The sequence below is a fragment of the Stegastes partitus genome, unplaced genomic scaffold (genome assembly GCF_000690725.1).
Source record: "Stegastes partitus isolate 25-593 unplaced genomic scaffold, Stegastes_partitus-1.0.2 Scaffold13, whole genome shotgun sequence".
In the NCBI taxonomy this organism is placed as follows: Eukaryota; Metazoa; Chordata; class Actinopteri; family Pomacentridae; genus Stegastes; species Stegastes partitus.
In genome coordinates, this window is record NW_007577744.1 from 469522 (window position 1) to 491012 (window position 21491).

General features: G+C 41.4%; 1 protein-coding gene across 1 annotated transcript in view; it reads left to right on the forward strand.

The window, feature by feature from the left end:
* The window catches only part of adgrv1 (adhesion G protein-coupled receptor V1), a 102185-nt gene that overhangs the window by 58604 nt on the left and 22090 nt on the right, over window positions 1-21491 (forward strand). The window contains exons 88-90 of the mRNA XM_008288546.1: window positions 11589-11705; window positions 16824-17002; window positions 20832-20989. Coding sequence (XP_008286768.1) covers window positions 11589-11705; window positions 16824-17002; window positions 20832-20989 — 454 coding nt within the window. The remainder of the gene's footprint in view (window positions 1-11588; window positions 11706-16823; window positions 17003-20831; window positions 20990-21491) is intronic.

The window sequence follows — 21491 nt, forward strand, 5'->3', positions numbered from 1 at the left end:
ATAGATTTTTACAATAAAACAGAGTTTTGAAAAAGTACAAACAAGTAAGACGATGCATATGGAATTTCAATGATCAGATTATAATGTAATTCTAAACTCTTTACTGTCTGTCAGCCTGAGCTAATGGCAGGCATGTGATGGGAGGGTATAAAATAGCAGTCAGGCCAGTCACAGTGGAGAGGTGAAGACGGCCTCTTGGGAGACTCACATTACGCTCCACTGGCCGGTCCAACACCTTGTGCCTGGTGTTGCCCTCCTCCTCTTCATTTGATCCACCTCTGTTAAAGTCAGCAGCATCTTTCTTCTGTCCTCTCTGTATTCAATGTGACCTTGTCTCTTTTGTCTGCTTAAAAAAAAAAAAAAAAGACGGCTGAACTAGACACACTAATAGCAAATTTTTTTTTGCTCTTTCATGTCTTCATTTTAATGTTTTACTTTCATGTTTTCTTCTGCTCCTCTGTCTTTTTCCTCCTCCTCTCACCCTCAACCTTTATAGCACAATATAATGAGTAATTTCCCTGTTTCTGTTCTCCGTCCCCCTTCATCATTCTGACTGCTGCTCGGCTTAGCTGGGAGCTGTGACATTACAAAAGACTTTCTTTTTTACTGTCTCTACCTCTCTTACTTCTCTGTCTTTCTGGGAAAGTGGCTGGCCACATCCTGTGTGACTCACTAGTTTGACCAAAGGCAGTGTTTTCCAAGGCTGCTTTTCCTAAACTAGTTACAGACTAAATAATATCATCAACAAGGGCATGACAATTAATCTTTAGAGGTACCCCGTGGGGCTCTCTTTTCAACAGTGGAATATTTTGACAGCTAGTATTTTCTTTTCTGCGTTTTGTTGGCTCATGCCGTGGGTTTCTTTGCAGTCACCTCTAACTGGCTGCTAACTGTTGATCTGTTGTCGTCAATGCGGTACTCGGTTTGCGGTTTGTTTACTGTAAATAGCCCATTTGACTTAACACCAAGCAGTCTGGTTTGAGCTGCGAGAGCTTCTAAAGGTGTCGACATTTTGCACAGATAATAATGCGATTACACATGGCACTTGTTCATGGCTTTGAGTACAGACTTAACACTCACACCTGCCTGCAGAAGACAGCTTACTGCTTGTTCATGTTGCATTATGCTGCATTAAGCACTACCTTCGTACTGAGATCCATTATTGTTGATGCTTTAATATCCACAAGTGCACTGTTAAAGGCTTTAATGCTATTGGTCCTTTAACTGTGTGCTGTGCAGCAGCAGACTCTGACCTTTGTGGACTCTGGAAGCTGCACTGAACTTTTTTTTTTCTGAACGTGTATTGTCCTAACAGCTGGTGACCCCAGAAACACTTGAACTTCCCTCTATTTCCAGAAAAAGAACAGCAAATGTCCACAGCAGGCCCCAGTAGCTGTTTTCCCTCAGCGTGGCTCTACGCTTAGCAGCTGTGAGACACGAGACAGCACCACATCCCAGAGTAAATCCTACAAGCTGTCAGTGCCTATGGCAGTTATTTCTGAGGTGCTGGGATGTTTAAATTATACACGCCTTAACAAGTCACTGTGAGAAGGTCATAAATACTCATCCACAATCATGGAGAAAGTTAATTTTGTATGTAATCTCAAATGAAGGAAATGGATATCCAACAGATATGACCCTTTAATTGACTTGAGCTGCAACACACTGACTTTTCATTCATTACCTGCTTCAGCAGATAAAGATAATACAACCAAGAGATAGATATCTGTGTATGAAGTCAAGAGCCTTTATCATTTAACATTTGCTGTCAACCCTGTAATCTTGCTTCAGAATATTAGGCGAGTTCATAAAAAATTTAAGGCCAAAGTGTAGTAAAAAGGACTGTCAAAAAGAAAGAGCTTTAAAAACATCATAATCATTAGTGGTCGGCTTATACTTTGTAAACCCTCCCCTGCACTAGCAATTACCTTTTACCTGATTCTGTGGAGTCATTCAGTTTGTCAGCGGGGACTCATCAAACAGGGCTGCTGACATTGTGAATGATAAACAAAGTGGGAGCCTACAGTTGTCAAAGTCCCCTGTATCCTGTTCTATTTTTGGAATTCGACAGCGTGTCTTGGCAGAGCTTTATGTGCCGAGTTGAGTGAACCTCAGAGGTTTAGAGAAGTGTTTACCCTGAATCTGTCGAGGTCAGTGACGTTGCCATTCTGGCCTGATGTTTGCTGTGGCTGTCTAGGTTGGACTGATCGTGATGTTTTTGCTGATATTTTGCTTCGACAGAGAATATTCATATTAATGCTATCTGTTTTAAACATGTTGTACAGTAAGTGTTTAACATGACTCCAGTAAAGCCCTTTAAAGCCTCATGGCTGGCAAACATAACATCATAGAGAAAGAGAGAGAGACTGTGATAGATAGAGTAGGCTCTGTGATGCTAGCTTAATGGCCTGAAATAGAAAATGAGAGCCGCCTAACTTCCTCTGTGAATCATGAAATGTTGAATGGAGGAAGGAAATGGCATATGGTGTAATTGAAGAGCGCTGTAGCTATAATAAGGTCCTTTGTTCCTGGTCTTATCAGCAAATTGTAATCAGTCTACTTTGTCAATTTGTTTAATAGCTTTTCTTTAATCCCAGTCGTTTCCTGAGCATGATTTTAATAATTGGAGTTTAAGATGATGACAACAGCAGGTGCTACTCTGATTGTGATTGCTGCGTTAAATACAAAACACGCATACACAGACGAACACATACATGCGCACATCAGCATGAATATCCTCAAACACACATAATGCATTGATAAATGTTCACGATATTGTCAAGAAGCAGAGGCAGCTCTTTGATGTCATAGTTATGAATATGCTCACATTATTGAATGCACAAATATGCATTTCCATATGTTTTAATGTCCATTTAATCCACTCTGCCCAATATACATGCATACACAAACATATAGCATCACAGATGCAGGCCGAGTCTCCAGCTCTCGATCACAGAAACCTGTAGGGGTCACTGTAGCTCCACAGCAAGAGCCAAGTTCAAACGTCGCTGTGAATGAAGTGCCTGATCAATGACTCCCCTGAGCTCCACTTCTTTTTATGACTAGACCTTTTTGGAGCACACTCCAAAAACTCCTGCACAGAAGGAAATTGTTAGAGTTAAGTTCTCCGTCTCTTTTTCTCTGAATGAATTTACTTGTAGAGATGCTTGAACAACTAGCCTCCTCTATAGCAGAATCATCTGAGAGGCTTGATGCAACGTTGCAAAACAGTTTCTAGTTGAATTACAATGATTAGGTTAAGCCAGTGTCTTCCAAGCATTGTGCTAATTTAGTCTAAGTTTGCTAAAATAGGCCAACTGAGACATTATAAAGTCCATGATGCTACATCTGGGGTTCTGATTAAGTCTGAATTACACGGCGAGGCACCAAAACACTGTGTGTAGCTGGCTGGGTTGGCAGGAGCAGCATGAATGGGATGTACAATATTTAACTCCAGCAGACTCCTCGCAAATTGATTGACTGTACAGCCACCCATTGACAGACATTGAAGGCTGCTGCAGATCAGCCAATTTTCACAGACAGGAGCTTTCCTGGATCGATGGCTTCTTGGACAGAAGTGAGTGAAGCTACTTTAGCAGGTCAGTGTAGGTTTCTGTAGGCTTTGTGATGATTAGATATGCACTTATCCTCTTGATGATAGTTGAACCATAAAGGATTTACTGATCCAGAGGTAATGCAACAGTTCACCATAAAAAGATGTGTGATTACCTGAGGTTTCCCTATGATGTAACTCACATGGCGCTTTCTTTTTCATATCAGTGTTCTTTGGCACATGTTAGAAAGATATGCTGCACAGCACAAACACCACCGCTATCCTCCATCTCTCTCTGCCTCTAATATGAATCAGCTGCATGTGAAAATGCATGTCATTTCACCTGAAACATCTTGGACAGGCAGCATTTTGTAATATAACACAATCAGTTTCATGATGTTTTACTGTTCGGCATTTCATCTGCTTACCCAGAATGGCATAAAGCGACTCTGTTTAATGGTCAAACCACAGCAGTAGAGCGTACAAGGCTATTTTGGGGTTTGAGCACACCCACATCATGTATGCACTAAAGCACAGGACACACACATACACACACAGCAGTTTGTGGTAGAGCAGAGTAGGCCCATTGAGAGTGTGAGTTTAGGGAGCTGACCTTGAACAGCTGGTTACAATGTTTTTATAGCTGTATGCATGCACATGAATGTGCGTGTGTCTGGTGGCTTTGCAAGAAGTGTTTCTGTCTGGTCTCCGGGCTGATTCTCACCAGATGTTGAGGAAGGAAATTCAAGAGGCTTCTTGAAAGTAGCCCCGTTGTGATCAAAAGCAGCTCCCAGTTTCCAGCAGCACTGACACCCTTTGACTAAAGTCTGAATGGGAGAACGAGGAGGCCTGCTGGAATGCGGCTAAATGTGCTTCATGTAGGTGGTACCGCTAATATTGCCTGTATGGGGGAGTCAGCTTTCCTGGTCTCTGTGTGAGTGTAGCAGGAGAAGTGGCAAAGGATGCAGCAACAGCAAACATAAAATCAGAAGTATCTTCATGTGCTGTCACCAAATAAGAACTGACTATGTTGACCATTAGTTCTTGGGTTGTTGCTCAAAAAAACGTTTGTATTCCGCATCATTTATTATTTTTTGGGAAGAAATGCATTACTTATATATTCCTTGGAGAATGTTACATTACTCATTAGATTATTTTTGTGTTACTTCCCAAAATCACCAAAGATCCTGTCACTAAATGGACAGTTTGTATATAACCTTATATATTCACATATATCAGCTCAGATTCCTGTTTCTATAAGGAGGACATACACAAGATATTTATTTTATGCTGTTTAATTAAGTATTACAGAAGCAAAGTTGATGAAAACCAACCCAAACAGTTTTTCACAGAAAAATGTGGCACAGACAATGAAACTGTCAAAAAGAGTCAAAATGACAGAAAAACAATATTGCCCCGAATTAAAAGTAACTGATTAGTAACTGTAATGTCATTACTAAATTTAGGAGCATTAATGTGTTACAATACTTTGTTTACAGACAAATACTCAACACTGATTACCATTAGATTTGGTCTGTACTCCATTACATATGAGAACATACTCATTCAAACAGTCACAGTTTAAGTTGTGTTTGAATTTCTGCAGTGATTTGGCTTCTATTGGATATAACACAGAAGAAATACAAAAATGTTCAAATGTTCTGGCAACACAAAATAATCCCAGGAGGTCCTTTGATTTCCAAATTCTCTCAACTTAAAATAATGACTCTAATGACACTATAAACTTGTTGACAACATCCAAGCTTGTTTTTGCTGTCTGTTACTCTTCAAAGTAATGACAGTCCCATATTGCTGTGTCATACAAGACTAGGCCACTGAAACCTGTAAGCTCTCCACCTATCGTTTATTCTGTTCCCAGAATAGAGGTGAAACCTCTCGATATCGTCCCTCTCGGTTTCGCCTGAGCACATAGACACGCTATTACAGTACTGCAGTGTGTGTTCACGTAAGCAAGTGTAGATGCAATGTTGTGGTTGTTTGGACGTGAAACAGACCAAAGGGTGGTGGGTGTTTATTTGCCAACAGCTGGCTCAGCAAGACTGCCTCAACCCAAGATTCAACCCAAAACACCAGTGAACTTTACTTCTACGCTCAGATCTTATGCAACTGGACATGCTAATAAAAACGCTTTGGATAGCTGCTCATTATCATTCGTGTGGTATGTTGGTGCATTGTTGAGGGGGGCTTAAAACGTGGAAAATATTTTCATATATTGAGTCAATGTGACGTTTGACGTCGTTACAGTTGAATCAGTCTCCATTTGCTCAAGACTTGTCTGCTTTTGTCTTCCCTTATTGTTATTTTAACAGCTCCGTGTGTCTTGTCAGCAAATATTAAGTCACATTACTTACCTCTCCTCCGTCTCCACACATACTGGCCCACTAACCCAGCTATCAGACATTTCCATGTGACCCGTTTACTTCGACTGGATGTACCGTGTGCTTCAGCACATAAATAACACACATGAGACACGTGAGGAGACTGGGGATGCTTGCACATGCTGAATAGTGCAGGGCAAAGAAAAAACATAGCACTGAGTGGCACTGACACAGTTACCGTTGCCAGCCACTCACATGAAACTGGTCATAAGTGTACTTTATGCACACATAAATACCTGATTGTGGATATTTTTTTTCTCCCTTTGCTAAGGTTGCTAGAATGGCCTGAATTTCTCAGCTATGGGTGAGGAGAGGTGTTGTGATTGGCAGTGATGAGAAAACTGCAGTTGTTTCATTTTGAGCCAATGCTTCAGTGAGAAAATGTTGAGGGAAGAGACAGCGCTATGATAACCTCATATTTGTCTTTTTCTCTTTCTCTTTTCTTTATCTCTTTCTGAACAAAGGCATAAGAGGAAACACCCAGGGTGCAGGCTGATGCTGGAGCAAGCTAGATCAGACCGGTAGCTGTTAGAGAGAAGGGGGGAGGTGAAGGAGACGGAAGGAGAAAGAGGAGGAGGGGGAGATGAGATGAAGGGTGGAGCAGAGAATGGAGGGAGAGAGCAAGAGAGAGAGAGAGAGTTGGGGGTAGACGAAAACGATGAGATGATGGAGGCTGGAGGAGGAAGAGGGGGGATGTGGAGGTTAAGTGTTTTGGACACAAGTTTAGATGGATAGTCTGGCAGGCAGACAGCTCAGACCCCACTCCCCCAGTGATGTAATGCATCGGGCAGATGCTATTTTTAGGCACACTAGTACACTTAGCATCAGCACACAGGGCTATCGATCAGCTGCACAACTCACTGGGAGGATGAGAGCTGCAACCAGCAGCAGCAGCAGCAGCACCAAGTAGCTGCACCAAAATACTATGTCTCCTCTGTGCAGCTTGTTGTTGCAGCATTTTGCTGATCTATTTCTCTGGCCTTACAATTCAACAGCAATGTGTTGTTTTGGTGGAGTTTTTCACTGCATCATGTTAAGATTTGTTTTTGCAACTGCATTTACAACATTTTTTCAACTTTTTTTTTTTTTGACGAGACTGTTTACTGTCAGCGTCTGTGTCATTTCCCACTGCTGAGATAACGTTGAAAAACAAGCATTTGGTGTCGTTCACGTCTGGTTATTATATCAAAAGGAGGTTAAATCGTGTCTAAAGAGAAGTAAAGTCGTTCCCAAGGCAGCAACATATCTGGAACAAAAGCAACAACAGTGAACAGACTGTCTCTTAGGTGCTTCAAGGCCAATAAACAAACGGGAGTTCTGTGATTGGACATTGAGCTGAGGGGATGAACAAATAGTTCAGGCTGGAAGTCTTTGACCTGATGGCAAGGTCTATGGAAGACGAGTTGCTTTTCTTCTGTTCTTAATTGTACTTTCAAAGCCTTTTCACAACCTCTGTCTCCTGCAGTCATATCTTTTTTATCTCCCTTTCTAGGTATGTTTGCTCTCTCTTTCACTCTCTCATTTGCTTTTTGGCAATTTCCTGGGTGCTGATGAGAACATTGTGTTCATGAGGCACCTTGCTGATATTTAATCTTTGTTTAACTGTATTAGCAGGCATACAGGCGTTATTTACGTGAGTTTGGGTGATTCCTGTTTTACCAGACACAAGAGCATGCAAACGCAGGCATAACACACACACCTCACCGACAGGACATGTATTTAGATCCTGCACTTCGTCCCAACAACACCTCCCAGTCTCTGCTTTGAATAAGTCTCTAGCCTGAGGGTCTAGACAGGTCGACTCCTGGTGTCTTATTCAAAAGAAAAAAAGGCCCGAGGACAAAGGACAGAGCAGTATCTGGAGCCCTGATAAACTCCACCTGTCAGCTCCCCACCCTACTTACCTCTCCTCGTGGCGGGTCACCACTACTACAATGCTGACATGTATATATCCGTGTTACTCTCACAATGGATCGGCCACAGTGACCCTTATACCTACTTAACTAACTTCCGCTAATAAGTCTCCACAAAGGCCACATCTACGTCAATGTCAGAGCTTTATTTAAATGACTTGACTCATCCGGCTGTTTTCCACTGCAGTAACTTAATGGGCCGACTGAACCTGTAGAGCCTCTTTTACAGCTGCTTTCAGGGGAGAAAAAAAGTCCCTACTGCTGGGTAGGTACTTCTGATAAGTTACGATGCTCACTGATGAAACTCGGAAAGGACACCCCCTCTGATTGTTCTCACTGAGCGACAGTCTTCTCCACTCAGACGTTGCCATCAACACCATAAAAGCCACCATATGGGCCATCATAACAAACCCTCTATTGTTTTATTCCCTACATGCCTATAGAGCTTGAGTTAAGTCCTCTAACTGCTATTTGTTGTCCTTTTGGCACAGTTACGGGGTTGTTCCTGTAAATGTTCGCACCGCCTCACGCCTGATAAGAGTCCCTGCAGTGGAAAGCCACCTACTGTAGTCTTTTTACCATGTTGATGCCTCAATAAGGATCAAACAACAGGTGTAGGAACAACACCAATAAATGACAGATGGGTGTAGTTTGATTCGTCTGAGCAGCACTCCCTTCCATTCTCATAGGTGACAATACAATATGCTCACCTCATGAATACTGCATCTTAGAACTTATCATGTGAACAATCGTCTGTAAATATGAGGTTTCATTCTGTCATAAAATGTCATAAAACCTCCTCTGTCCTCGTCCCACCTCCCTCCGTTCTCTTTTACCTTAAAGTTAGCGCTGCACGTTTCATCCAGTTTGTTTGTCCAGTGAGTCATTTGCTCCCTTATCTCTGCAACACCTTGTTTCACCTATCCGTTTTAGAATCACGATTACCTGTAGATTTATTAACAGATTCCAGTTAATGCCAAACTTTGGTTACAGGAAGCATGGGCTGATTTATCTCTAGCAGAGAAAAATATGACATGTAGAAATGAATTTAGTAGTTAACGTAGCTTTTGGTTGTATATACAGCTGCATGTCCAGCCCTGGTATTTGAGCACTATGACATGAAGTGTGATACATTAGCCAGACCTAAGCGAGCAATGACAATAGAGTATTATGTAATAGGCAAAAAGCAATAAAAAGTCAGGTCAAATTCCTGTCTGTATACTTGTGTGTGTGTGTGTACTTGTCTATGTGCCAGCCTGTTTAAAGGCTTGTTTGAAAAGGCAGATGGCGTCCAGACAAGCTCTAATCGAAACGGATCTTTATGAGATCCACCCTGTTACCTATTAACATGGTTCATCATACCGGTTCACCTGGTTTCTGTTTTTGACCTGAGACTTATAGTTCCTCGCTGAGGGTAAGCTTAAGGACACAGACTCACGCACATCTGGAGGGCAGCTGTCTGCTAGAGAGGCTACTCAAGTCACTGCACATACTCCTTTCAGCCCACTTTTCCCTCAAGTGCCATTTCTGTCTACCTGTTATGTCATCGTGTCACCACAGTACAGTGGATGCAATCTCTGTCGTTATGAGGAATTGTCATGAAAGGTTACAGTAAACTCGTGCGAGGGCTTTGCTAAAAAGCTGGCCCATGTTAAGATCTAGACTGGCGTTTGATAGTATTGCATGTATGGTAGATAAAGCCAGAATCTAAATTAGAGCAAACACATAATCATTAAAGGGGACGAGCTGAGCAATTGTCAGTGATTGTTACAACCTCTAGCCAGTGTTTGACTTCACAAAGTTAGCACCTGTTAAACAAACGTGTGCATGTACTGTTTGACTAAGATTATGTGTTTAGTATCCTGCACTTCATACAGCGTCTCTCACTTGGTAGTATCCCCATTGTTTTGCTTTTGAGACAATATGCGCTGTATCATACTGCGCCTTTGGCAACATAAGGCTAACTCTGCCCAAAACACACAACCCCACTGCATAATCCTTGTTCCCATAAGCCACCTGAAATGCTTCCCGATTCTGGCGCAATTCCAGGTTGTTCAGGCACGAGTTCTCTTCCTGTGCCGTTCCTCCCACTCACACCCTCCGGGGCTTGGAGCACGGATGGGAAACTGACTCATGATTCTTATTTTTCAAAAAAAAAAAAAAAAGGCCTTGACTTTTCCCCTTAGTCAGCAAGAGGAAGCAGACAGAGTTAGTAAGAGCTGGAAAATCCAGGATTGGCTATATTGGGTTTCCCTAATAGGTTTTTAAATTGTAAGAAAATAGGACAGAACAGAATTTTAAAATAAATAAAGAGGAAGAGAAGAAAGCTGAAAATAATCTTTAAATGAAAGCGAAATAAGAGAAAAGACATTTGAGGAGCGATGATGTTGACGTCAACCTGCTCAAACGGGCAGTGTTTATGGTGTCATTTAAAGGGTATACCACTTATTACCAGTCATTGTTAGGAGGAACCGCAGCACAAAACAAGTCTGTATGTATAAGGAAAACAGGCCACATCACAGATCACCTTGCTTACTTGGTTGCTATAGAGACTTTCTAGGAAAAAAGGGTGTAACCACAGGGTGTTGCCAGTATACTTTCTATATAATGTGTATTCTAGTGCAAAGAGCTTTTCTGATCTGTCTTCAAACCCATTTGCTTGGCTATCGTATGTGACTGTACTAACCAAGCTGATTACAGTACATGTGGGCCTGGATGCTACTTAAGAGTAAAATATATTCACTGCTAAGCACCTTCCTTTATATCCGAAGCCGTGTCTGCTACTGTACACTCCTGACTGTTGAGTGTAATGAATATAATTTAGGTAACATTTGACACCAACTTATCATTCTTCCCACATCCCTCGGCTCCTGCTGTCTTCCATTCACCCTCTCCCTGGTCCGTGGCGCTGGCTGGCAGCGGGCCGAAAAGCTGCAGGTTACGTAACAATCGCCCGGCTGAATTGGCATCAGAGGTTAATGAAGCTCTCTGATGGACGGCAGAGCAGCAGTATTTTTTTGCTGCCCTCATGGGTTTTCTACACAATCCTGCGTCCAACATTACAAATTGAATTTTGGCCCTGATGCATTTCCGCCTACAAAACTCTCTCACCTATCTCTCTCTTGCTATCTTTTCTACCTCACACACACACACACACACTTTCCACAAGCTGTTTTCTGTTCTGATTCTGCAATGCCCTTTTATTCGGTTATTTTTTTTTGGGAGAAGTGCAACACCCACACATTTTTGCAAATCTTTGTGTGTGTGGGATGATTTGAAAGAACATATTTGTCAGTGTTGTTTATATTGTTGATGTTTTTGTTTTTTTGTTTCTTCGCTTCTGCCTGCATAGCTTGCTGCATGGTGATGTAACAGGTCTGCAGAATGGGATGGCTCTCTTTTGGACGGGGGGGCGGAGGGGTATCTCAATCCTGCTGTCTCTGTTAAAAATGTATAAACTATAACACAAGAAATAAATGGCCTCATGCACAATATGACCTGCTGACACTGCAAGTATGCCACCTGTGCGTGTGTGTGTGTGTGTGTGTTCCAGGTAGTTATGCAAAATGTCACAGTGTTCCCCAAAAACAATACATTGTGTGCAATTGCGGTAAAAACTTGCTGCTGCTGCTGCTCCTTACAGTAAAAAATGAAAGGCTCATTTACACACAGTGGTAAATGATCCTAAATGTGTATTTTCTCCCTTTTTTTTTCTCTCTACAGATTTGTTTCCTGGTGTCAGCTTTCCGTGGCCGAATGTTCTCAGAGGACAGCTGTGCTGCTCTGGCGCTCTTCTCGCACTATTTCCATCTCAGTCAGTTCTTCTGGATGCTCATTCAGGTAATGCCAGGCTAACAAGCAACACAGGACACATCTGATTGTATTTTTTTGAAGTAAAAGCGTAACTCTGTGTATGATGATACCAACATATTTGGGAATAGACGTTATTATTACCTTTTGATTTCTACAGGGACACCAGATGGCAGTTAGAAAAAATGTTTTACTGTAATGGTCCCATTGTTTGAGAGATTGTTTTTTTTTTGACAATGAGATATTGTTCTGTTTTTTGCTTATTTACCTGGGAGGGGAAAAGGTACGTGCAGAAGACTTGTAACTGCTTCTTCTGTGTCATTATATAAAGCTGCGTCACTTCAGTACACTAAAATATGATCATTTTGATTTTGTCAGCATAGTTTTCTGCAGTTACCAATAAGGTTTCTTCTTGCACAGGAATCAGGAATTAGTTTTCATATCAAATAGAATTCTTATTGAAGGACACATTCTAAGTGAAATGCCCTTAGACATCCTTAGACAGGATTCACATTCTTTCTTTTGTCTCCCTACACTGAGCATGAGTTTTTTTATGCAATTAGTTGTGAAACTTCATTCCTATACCACGTGAGCTGGGGCAGGTTTTCTTTAGGGGGCGAGATGAAGGTACCAGAACGCTGCATGACATGACCTTTGACCTCAGACTGGTACGACTTAGTAACACCTCACCCCAGTCAACCCCTAACTCCTCCTACTTGACCATCTGGCCTCTGTTTCATTTTGCTCTCTCTTTTGTGTCGTAATCGCCAACAACAAAGCCACTCAGGCGACCTAAAGACTTGATTTTCGCTGACAGCTAGAGTCTAACTGACATCAAAAGCTGATCTTTTCAATGCTTGATTTAAATACCAAAATATCAGACTTTTTTTTTTCTGTCTCAACCATACATTAAAGCCTAGAATATGGTTTTAAATTGGCGGTGTAAATCTCTTGTAAGCCAATTTTAATCCTTCAAAGAGACTATACATCATTTGTGACCTGCTCAGAGAGCACAGGAATGTGTTGAACATAACCTAGAATTCTTTAGCAGCCCCTCCAGAGAGTACAACTGCCCCAGGGATAGACCTTTTACCTCAGATGATCCTCCTCATCCAAATCCTGCACCAGAGGAAAACAAATGTATTTACGTACTTAAAGTAATTCCTTGTTTGTTTGCTTATTTTTTCAGGGTTATTATCTTTCTTAAACAGTCCGATTAAACAGATTTCAAACAAATCAGAAGCTATGAGAAGATTTACCTTTTGGAAAACATCCACTGAGCTTGACTAGTAGAACAATGCTGTATTATTTGGCTTATATTAATGGCTTGTGTTTTATGTATTGACTGTAGAAATTACGGCAAACCAAGGTATAATCAATTCATGGTAGCTGCCTGTGATAAGAAAACTGCAGTGAGAGTTCAGACTGAAATATTATTTTAAGTGTAAAGGTAAGAAATGTGATTTATTGCCATCATAAATCAAAATATCTTAAATCTGTTATTCTGTGCGCAATCTCGAATTAGATAACAAGAATGCCTTCAAGTCAGTCGGGGGGATAAGGAAAAGTTCCACTACATAAACACGGCAACACACATTCTACCAGTATGTGTTGTGCTCGACCTGTGTCCTGTCTCCCATTTTTTACTCCTGTTATTCTCCTGACGTTTTCTGTGACGTACACAAGGAATCGTAGTTTATGTAGTGGACATAATCTTTCCTGCCAAATGTAATATTATTGGTGCAGTGTAACAAGATTAGCTCTTGAATAAGCTAATGGAGACTGACCACAATAGGGCAATACTTGAACCACGCAGTGCCGTACGTGCTGAATGTGCGCAGCGCCTTTCATATCTGATCGCTTACCGACTGACTTCTGAGACATCTTAAGGGATAAAGGCTCAGGCCAAAGGCTTTCACATGGCTTAAGGAGTGTTAGAATTTGGATGACGAGAAATGGAACCGAGATGAAATGCTCTGTGACGTACGGACTGGTTTTCGACACACGTGGTTATAGTTAGTGCGCTAGCAGAGCTGACTAGATCAAGTGGAGGAAACATAAACAATGATTCACCCTAGAAGGAATACAAATAGGAATACAAATTGGACGGGAGAAAGAAAAATCGCTTGTTTTCCTCCGTACGCTCAGTCACTCGCTCAGAGATTTACTTTTTCATAAATTGCCCTTAACACTGCTGCCAAAAAGCATCTCTGGTATTTCTTGATTGTCAGCAACTATAGTAGCTGACAAGGAAAATATTACTGCCACTCTGGCTTTCACTGATGTGTGGCACTAAAACCCTGCTGTCCTCACCGCCGTCTCCATATCGACCCCACTGATGTCTCACCGCTCATTTTTCCCTCCTATCAGGTAGCTGCTTTCAGATAAGTGGCTGATATGAGTGGGCGCCAGCAGCCCATCTCAGACCATGAAGAAGACTTCAATCAATACCAGCAGTGTGTGTGTGTGTGTGTGTGTGTGTACGTGAGAGTGTGCATGTCCAATAATTGGTCAGGGGAATAAGCACTGACATAATGCAAGAAAAAAAAAAACACCCAATAATTGAATCACTATCCAGACCAGCTATTTCTTGACTGCAGAAGCTCGCAGAGGCAACCTGGGTTTACTTTAAATCTGCATTGTATTACATAACAATACAGCTATCTGCCAAAGTCTTGGTGCTGGCCCACTGTGAGTTTTTACCCTGTTTCAATGTGCTAATCAAACAGCCAGAGTGCTAAATTCACAGCTTTGTATTACCTGTAACACCTGCCAGCTTTTTTACAAGCGTACAAATGTGTTTGATTGTGATAATGGATGGACAAGAGACCAGCAGTCAATCAGTCCTGTGGACAGACAGGCAGACAGGGACTTTTCCATACACTGCTTCTGCTTCATCTCAGAACACAAAAATCATTTCCAGTTTTTGTTTTTTGTTTTTTTATCCCGATTTTAAGATTTTTACTCCCTCGCAGTTCCAATCTGAACAATCCGTAGAACACAACAGCAACCATTTTAGAAGTCACTCAAGTTTTGTTTTTATGACTCGTCAACGTGTCCATATGTCGTTTTTATGCTGGAGGACACATCAGGAGTGAAATGAGTTAACGCTGCTGTTGAGCAGTTCCCCCAATTCCTGCAGTGTAGCAATGACTGTCTCAAAAACATGGATGCAAACTTCTGGGGTTTCATACATAACAAACCTAAGAAACCAACCCTTTCTGTTTTTAGGGTAGAGCCTACTGTATCATTATTCTCCTTCAGAACTGCTTTCCAATTTGAACATGTGTGGCTGGAATACTCCGATGCTCCAAGTAGCAGAGGAGCAGATGGAGAGAAAGTATTGGACTCTTTAGTCTAAGCTATTTGAGGGCAGGAAAAACGTAAAATGTATAATTCTGATACAAAGAGATGAGTTTTGGGGGTTTAATCAATGACCAGAGAAAGATTTCAATAGAAAGTAGGTCCAGTGTAACAGTTCATTACTAGGCCAGTGGATTATTAATAATCAGAAGGACATTGTCTCTATAAAGGCAAAGTGCTATTGAATTTTTTTGTTCTCAGCACCATTGCCTCGCAGCAAGAAGGTCGCCGGTTCATGTCCCGGTAGGGGCATCGGGATCTTTCTGCGTGGAGTTTGCATGTTCTCCCTGTGCAGCGTGGGTTCTCTCCGGGTTCTCCTGCTTCCTCCCACACAGTCCACAAACATGTTGAGGTTAATTTGTGATTCTAAATTGTCCGTAGGTGTGAATGTGAGTGTGCTTGGTTGTCTGTCTCTAAGTGTAGCCCTGTGATAGACTGGTGACCTGTCCAGGGTGTCCCCTGCCTTTACCCTAAGTCAGCTGGGATAGACTCCAGCCCACCCTTGGTGACCCGAGTGAGGATTAAGCGGTGTATAGATAATGGGTGGAATGGATTTTTGTGTTCTGTGTTTTTCATTGCTGTGAGAACCATTAAGAAATTCTAGTAACTCCTGTTGTATGTGTCACATTCCTCAAAACTTGCACTAAATGCAACCCATACATGTGTGGTCTCATACCAATAGATACACATAGAAAATGTATATTTTTTGTAGTCAGCTCTTCAGAAAGGTAGTAATACTAGTCAGCAAGCATGCTGATAGGTACCCCAGCCTGGTATCACAGTCCTTTATATTTTAGTATCAACAGTCAGTGAGGGATGCAGCCACTGCAGAGGAAACAGCTCAGCACAAAGTTACCTATAATCCATTTACTGCACCTCAACAGCTCCAGTCTGCTCGCTGAATCTGACTGACTTCCCCTTATTGTGTCAGAGTAGGGCAGTCAAGCCGTTACACAACTGAGGCCCTTCAGCGCTGCACACATGTGCCTGTGCGTGTTTCTGTTCGTACTTGTGTTTTTCGTGCAGCGTGGTCCGTTGTGTCAGTACTTATACAATATAGTTATGGTTATAGCCGAGACAGAGTTATCTGAGGGAAAGGCCAGCATCCTTTAACCTCCTGTCATTAGTTGCATCACATTGCCCTCTATGCAAATGTCCTGCTCGAGTCTTGTTCAGTGCAAACAGATGGACAGAAAGATCATCAGCTGTTATTCATTATAGCTGTTGACCTGCTGCATACATTTTGATTGCACGTCTTCTTTTTAAATGAAAGGAAATACTGAATACATATCTTTATTTTGACAAGATGGAGTAAAGAGGAGCGGTTTGCCGTCGGTTTAAAAATGTAAAATTCACCGTTGCTCTTTGCTCTCCCCGGTGCAGCAGCTGCATTAGTCTTAATACATGGATGAGACATTGTGCTTGTGTTTCAATCAACAGGTGCTCAGAAAAGCCGCTTATGTAACAATGCATGGCTTAGTGTATCAGATGGATGAGACTATGAAAGCCTGCCGGAGTACAAAGCAAACACAGTTATTTTGGGTGTGATGTAAGTGGGGCTGTTCATGTTTGTTTTCACCGTCTATAAGAACCAAATGTCCTCACAAGCAAAGAAAGCTGAAAAATCCTCAACTTTCTAGACATTTTGCCGTTTGTGATAACGCCGTTCTGCTGCTGTAGATTTAAGAGAAACTTTCCACGACAATTGTTTGTGTTGGGGCATATCTTTCGTCTTCCTGTTCACATTCCTAGTACGCTCGTTGTTTTCTCAAACTGTCTCCTCAGGCGGTGAACTTCTGGCAAGTTTTGGTGATGAATGACGAGCACACAGACCGTCGACATCTTCTGTACTTCATACTGGGCTGGGGTCTTCCTGGTCTGGTCATCATCGTCCTGGTCATCGTGTTGCTCGGCGGTTTCGGGTGGACCATACACGCCGTGTATGGACAGGTGCAAGGAGACGTGTGAGTGTACATTGCGTCTAAATACATGCACAAGCGGTCTTTTTAGAACTGATGAAAGGCACATGGAATCGATTCAATTCTAACGTAATCTGTTTTCATGCTCGTGGGTGTTTTTTTTAAAACTGTTGGTGACTACAGTTGCTTTTTTAAGCTTTGGGAAATTCCACTTCAGACTAGAGGAGAGCGAATTTAAAAAAAAGAAAAAAGAAAAAGCACCTGAAGCAGTGACATCATATGAGGAGGTAGCTTGCCCAATCAGCTGAATGAATAAATGAATAGGTTTCAGTGTGATGCGTGCGTCTGCCCACACTGAAACTTGACTCTTTACCTTGGAGGTGGAGCCTTTCAGAAAGCGTGCTGTACAGAGCTATATATAACCGTTGGCCATCTATATATAAAACACCTAAAACCTAGAACACAACAGATGAAATCATTTTTTAAAACCCGCACAATGGTGCCAGGAAAGGTGTAGCTTTAAATGTATGCCTGTGGGGCCGTCTTTTCATGCACTCCAACAAGTGTGCGTGACGAGCAAAGCCAAACACTTATGAAGTTTAAAACCCCCCTAAATCACAGCTAAAATTAGTCAGTGGTCTTAGGTGCGGCTGTTATCCTTGGGATCACGAGTGAATGCGCGTTTCCTGTGGGTGGCTGTGAGACAGTCAGTGTACACATGAGAGGTTTAAGGACACAGAGGAGTATTCAATTTCCAGGGAGGCATGCCTTCCTCTTTGAGGGAATGAGGCAGTCTTTGAATTCATTTCCCTTCACTCTCTCGCTCTTTCTCTTCCCTCATCAGTGTAAACAGGTAGCCTCTTGTTTCTCACCACTCTACTTGTCTCAGTTTCACCCTGCCTGCGCACAAGCAAGTGTCACGCTCAGACCTCACGTCATCAGGCATTTTTGTATCATATATATTGTATTTGAGCAGTAATTGAAGACGTGTGCGGCATGTATATTTTAACAGCAGCGATTCATTAAGTGCAACACGTTTTTTTGTGCAGAAAAAAACAACAGTTTGAGAACACTTCTATACAAAGTAAGTTAAACCAACTACCAACAACTACACTGGGTCAGAGGAATCAGTTTTTTCTCTATAGTCTATAATTGAATCAGCTTTTTCTCTATAGTATTTTTAAATATCAGCCTTAACTATCTTAAATTGAGGGGACTTCATTTTCTTAACTCTTTTTTTTTATTATTATTATTTTTATTTTTTGGCCTTTTTGCCTTTATTAGTCAGGATAGCAAGACAGTGAAGGGGGGAGAAGAGGGGGGGAGGACATACAGCAAACGTGAGCGGGAGTCAAACTCACGACCGCTGTGTCAGGGAACTACAGCCCCTGTTTATGGGTCGCCCAATCAACCAGGTGAGCCATAGGGGCGCCCATATAATCTTAACTCTTGAGAAGACAAACCTTACATTAACCTGAATTTAGTTCTAAATCAACTAATGCAGACATTTGAGTTTAAATTACACGCAATGTTAAGTTAATGCAATTATCAAAATCAAGTCAACCCAGCAAAATAAGGTTTGCAACTTCAAAGGTTATCTAAAGTGGTAAATTTCTTTTGTTTTAATCTTACAACCATGCATTTTAAGTGTTTGAAAAAGGTCACTTCTATTAATTTTTATTGTGTAGAAAGTTTATGAAAATGGGTGGATATATGAAAGCAGAATACTTTATAAAAGTATGAAACCACAGCGTTGTTACCCCTTTTTTCTCCTTGCTTATGTCTTGATTCCATATTTTTCACATCCTCTATCTCATATGTACTTTGTCCTTAACCTTAGCTGCAGTGAGTGTGCTATAGCTTCCCTTCATCTTACTTGGTCTCACATTATGGTGCTGAGTGCTCCTGTTACCTCTTTACTGGGACACATCGGTGGTACAACTTTGAATGAAGTAGACACACCTCTTAAATTTTACAAACCTGTCTTTAATTCAAGTGTCGGTGAAACAAAAACTGACTACATTAAAACCTGAGACAATTAAATTGTGAGATGAAGGGTGAGGAGAAAATGTATTCCTAATTGTAGACAAGAAAAAGTACAATTTAACATTTACACCAAAGCAGAATGCAGTCCTCTCTCACTTATTGCGTTACCCATGCACAACTGATCAGCAGAAGCGGTCATAAAAATTTCACTACAGATGCATCACCCGGTTGGCTTCTGCTCGAGCGGCAAATCCCATCTGGATTTAAATGAGCTGTGTCTGACAAGCTCTCATTTTAGTCAGAAATGACAAACTGTGTTACACGGACACGCTGGTTCATCATTAGTTTGGCTACAGTACAACCAGACTGTTGCTCTATCTAGTTTTATCGTCTCACTTGTAAAAATATACAGTTACAACTCGAATGTCTTATTATCATATTATGTAAGCAAAAAGTTACCACAGACCCTCGTGTGTTGCTCAGAGAAAGATTTATTTGTATTTTAATTACTTAAAATGCAATGTTCTGCACAGAAGGATCAGAGCTTAAGCTACCCATGACCTCACACTGCCGCATATGTAAAGAAAACATCACAGCAGCGTTTCTATGAAAATCCGCCATAAAAGGAATTGCTCACTTTATTTCTTCTCTGCCAAACCATTAAGTCAGGGAATGATGCCCCTGGGTAATGTTTTCTTCCTCCACTTCAGGAATCCCTGGGATTTCTCCTTCTTGTGAGACCTTCAGTACAGTAGAATCTCAACCCCTCACAAGGCCACAGCAGAACAAATATCCATATTCCAGTGTATTTAGACTCGTGGTCTGGTTGTCTTTGTGGGATGGGGTGATGCAATGCTGTATTTGGCATACTTCATGCTGTGTTATGGCTAGCATACAGCTAATTATTTTTCTGCAATTACTCCAACCTGCAGAGGTCCTATCTGTATTTGATGCTCCCACCAAACCAGGCCCTGAGTCTGTTTTGTGAAAAGGACACAGTCACATGAGTGTTTTGCTTGTTCTTTGGCAGTTACAGTTTATATGGGCGTGTTGATTTTCCCAGAGCAAAATATTTCACTCAGTTTTCTTTAATAAAGATAAACGAGACTGATTGGAGGAAGCTGGGAAAGAACTCCTGAGATTTCCTTGAGAAACAACAAAGACAAACAGTGAACTAGCAACTCAAACCAACATACAAATTATCAAAAGAAAAATAACTTGACCGTAGTAAAAAGATAAAATGAAATTCTACTTTATCAAGGAATAAATTTCCTTTTGACCTTTTAGAATTTGTATTACTCTGTTCTCAGAGAAATTCCTCCTTCACCTGCAGGCCAGGATCAGCAGATAAATTCACATAAGCACTCCACATTCATCTCCCTTTCAAGGGAGGAGATAAGTATTGTGTAATTTGTTCCTTGAAACGTTCTTTCGTACTTTATGAAGGAAAACAATTTTAAGCATCTTTAGCCTTGGATATTATCCTGCTGTAGCTGCAGGGTGACCTGGTTGTGCAGAAGAGTTAAAAACATGCATGTTGAGCTGGTGCTGTTCAGCAACAATCCGGTGAGTCTTAAGCGGGCTCAGAGGTCTCAGTGAGCAGATCCTGTTTGTGAAACTAGAGGAAACAAAGTCTTAGGAGCAAATATAGTGCAATGAATGCTTTTGATATGTTTTCCTTTTTGCAGAGCTTAGCTCTGAGATCGAAGCACCAAATTTATTTAATGCTTTTTAGCCTGACTGTCTCTTGTCTCACCTTGCATTTCAATTTTTATTTTTTTAATTGTCTATGATGGAATTGTTTTTTTGTTGTTGTTTTTTTTTTTGTAAAAGAAATGTATACAAAGGCAAAACCTGTCACTCACGTTTCTGTCCTTCCCTCCTCTAGGTGCTTTATCCCAAACATCTATGCAGCTCTGTGCACAGCAGTGCTGGTGCCGCTCATCTGTCTAGTTGCAGTGGTGGTTGTATTCATCCATGCCTACCAGGTTACTGATCAATGGAAGGCCTACGACGACATTTACCGCGGACGGACCAACAGCACAGGTAACCAGTAAACCTGAAAATATATAAATAATAGCACAAACACACACAAATCTATTAATTTATACATAACACATGTGCATGTACTTTCATTGGTACAAATATGCGTACACATACAGAAAGAACTGGACAGTGATGTGGCTATGTGTACAATCACACAATCTAATACTCTTTCTGTTTCTCTTACTGCACTTGTACAAACACCACAAAAACAAGTATGATGCCCTCAGGATCTAAACCGCTTCCACCCGTATTCCTGTCAAAAATGTTCAGCCCCTATTTTGCTCAGCTTACTGTCTCTGTCTGATGTCCTTGATACAGAAAAACAACAGCAACAAAGCATTCTCAGTACCTTTTGTTAATGAAGTAATGCTCACAGTCTCACTTCTATTCAGCCATGGCACTTGTTCCACTTTACAGATGGAAGAATTGAACTCTATTTAAAGTCTAGACACTCAGGTGTGCTTTGAGTTTAAACAGCAATTTCAAACCATATCTAGTGTAT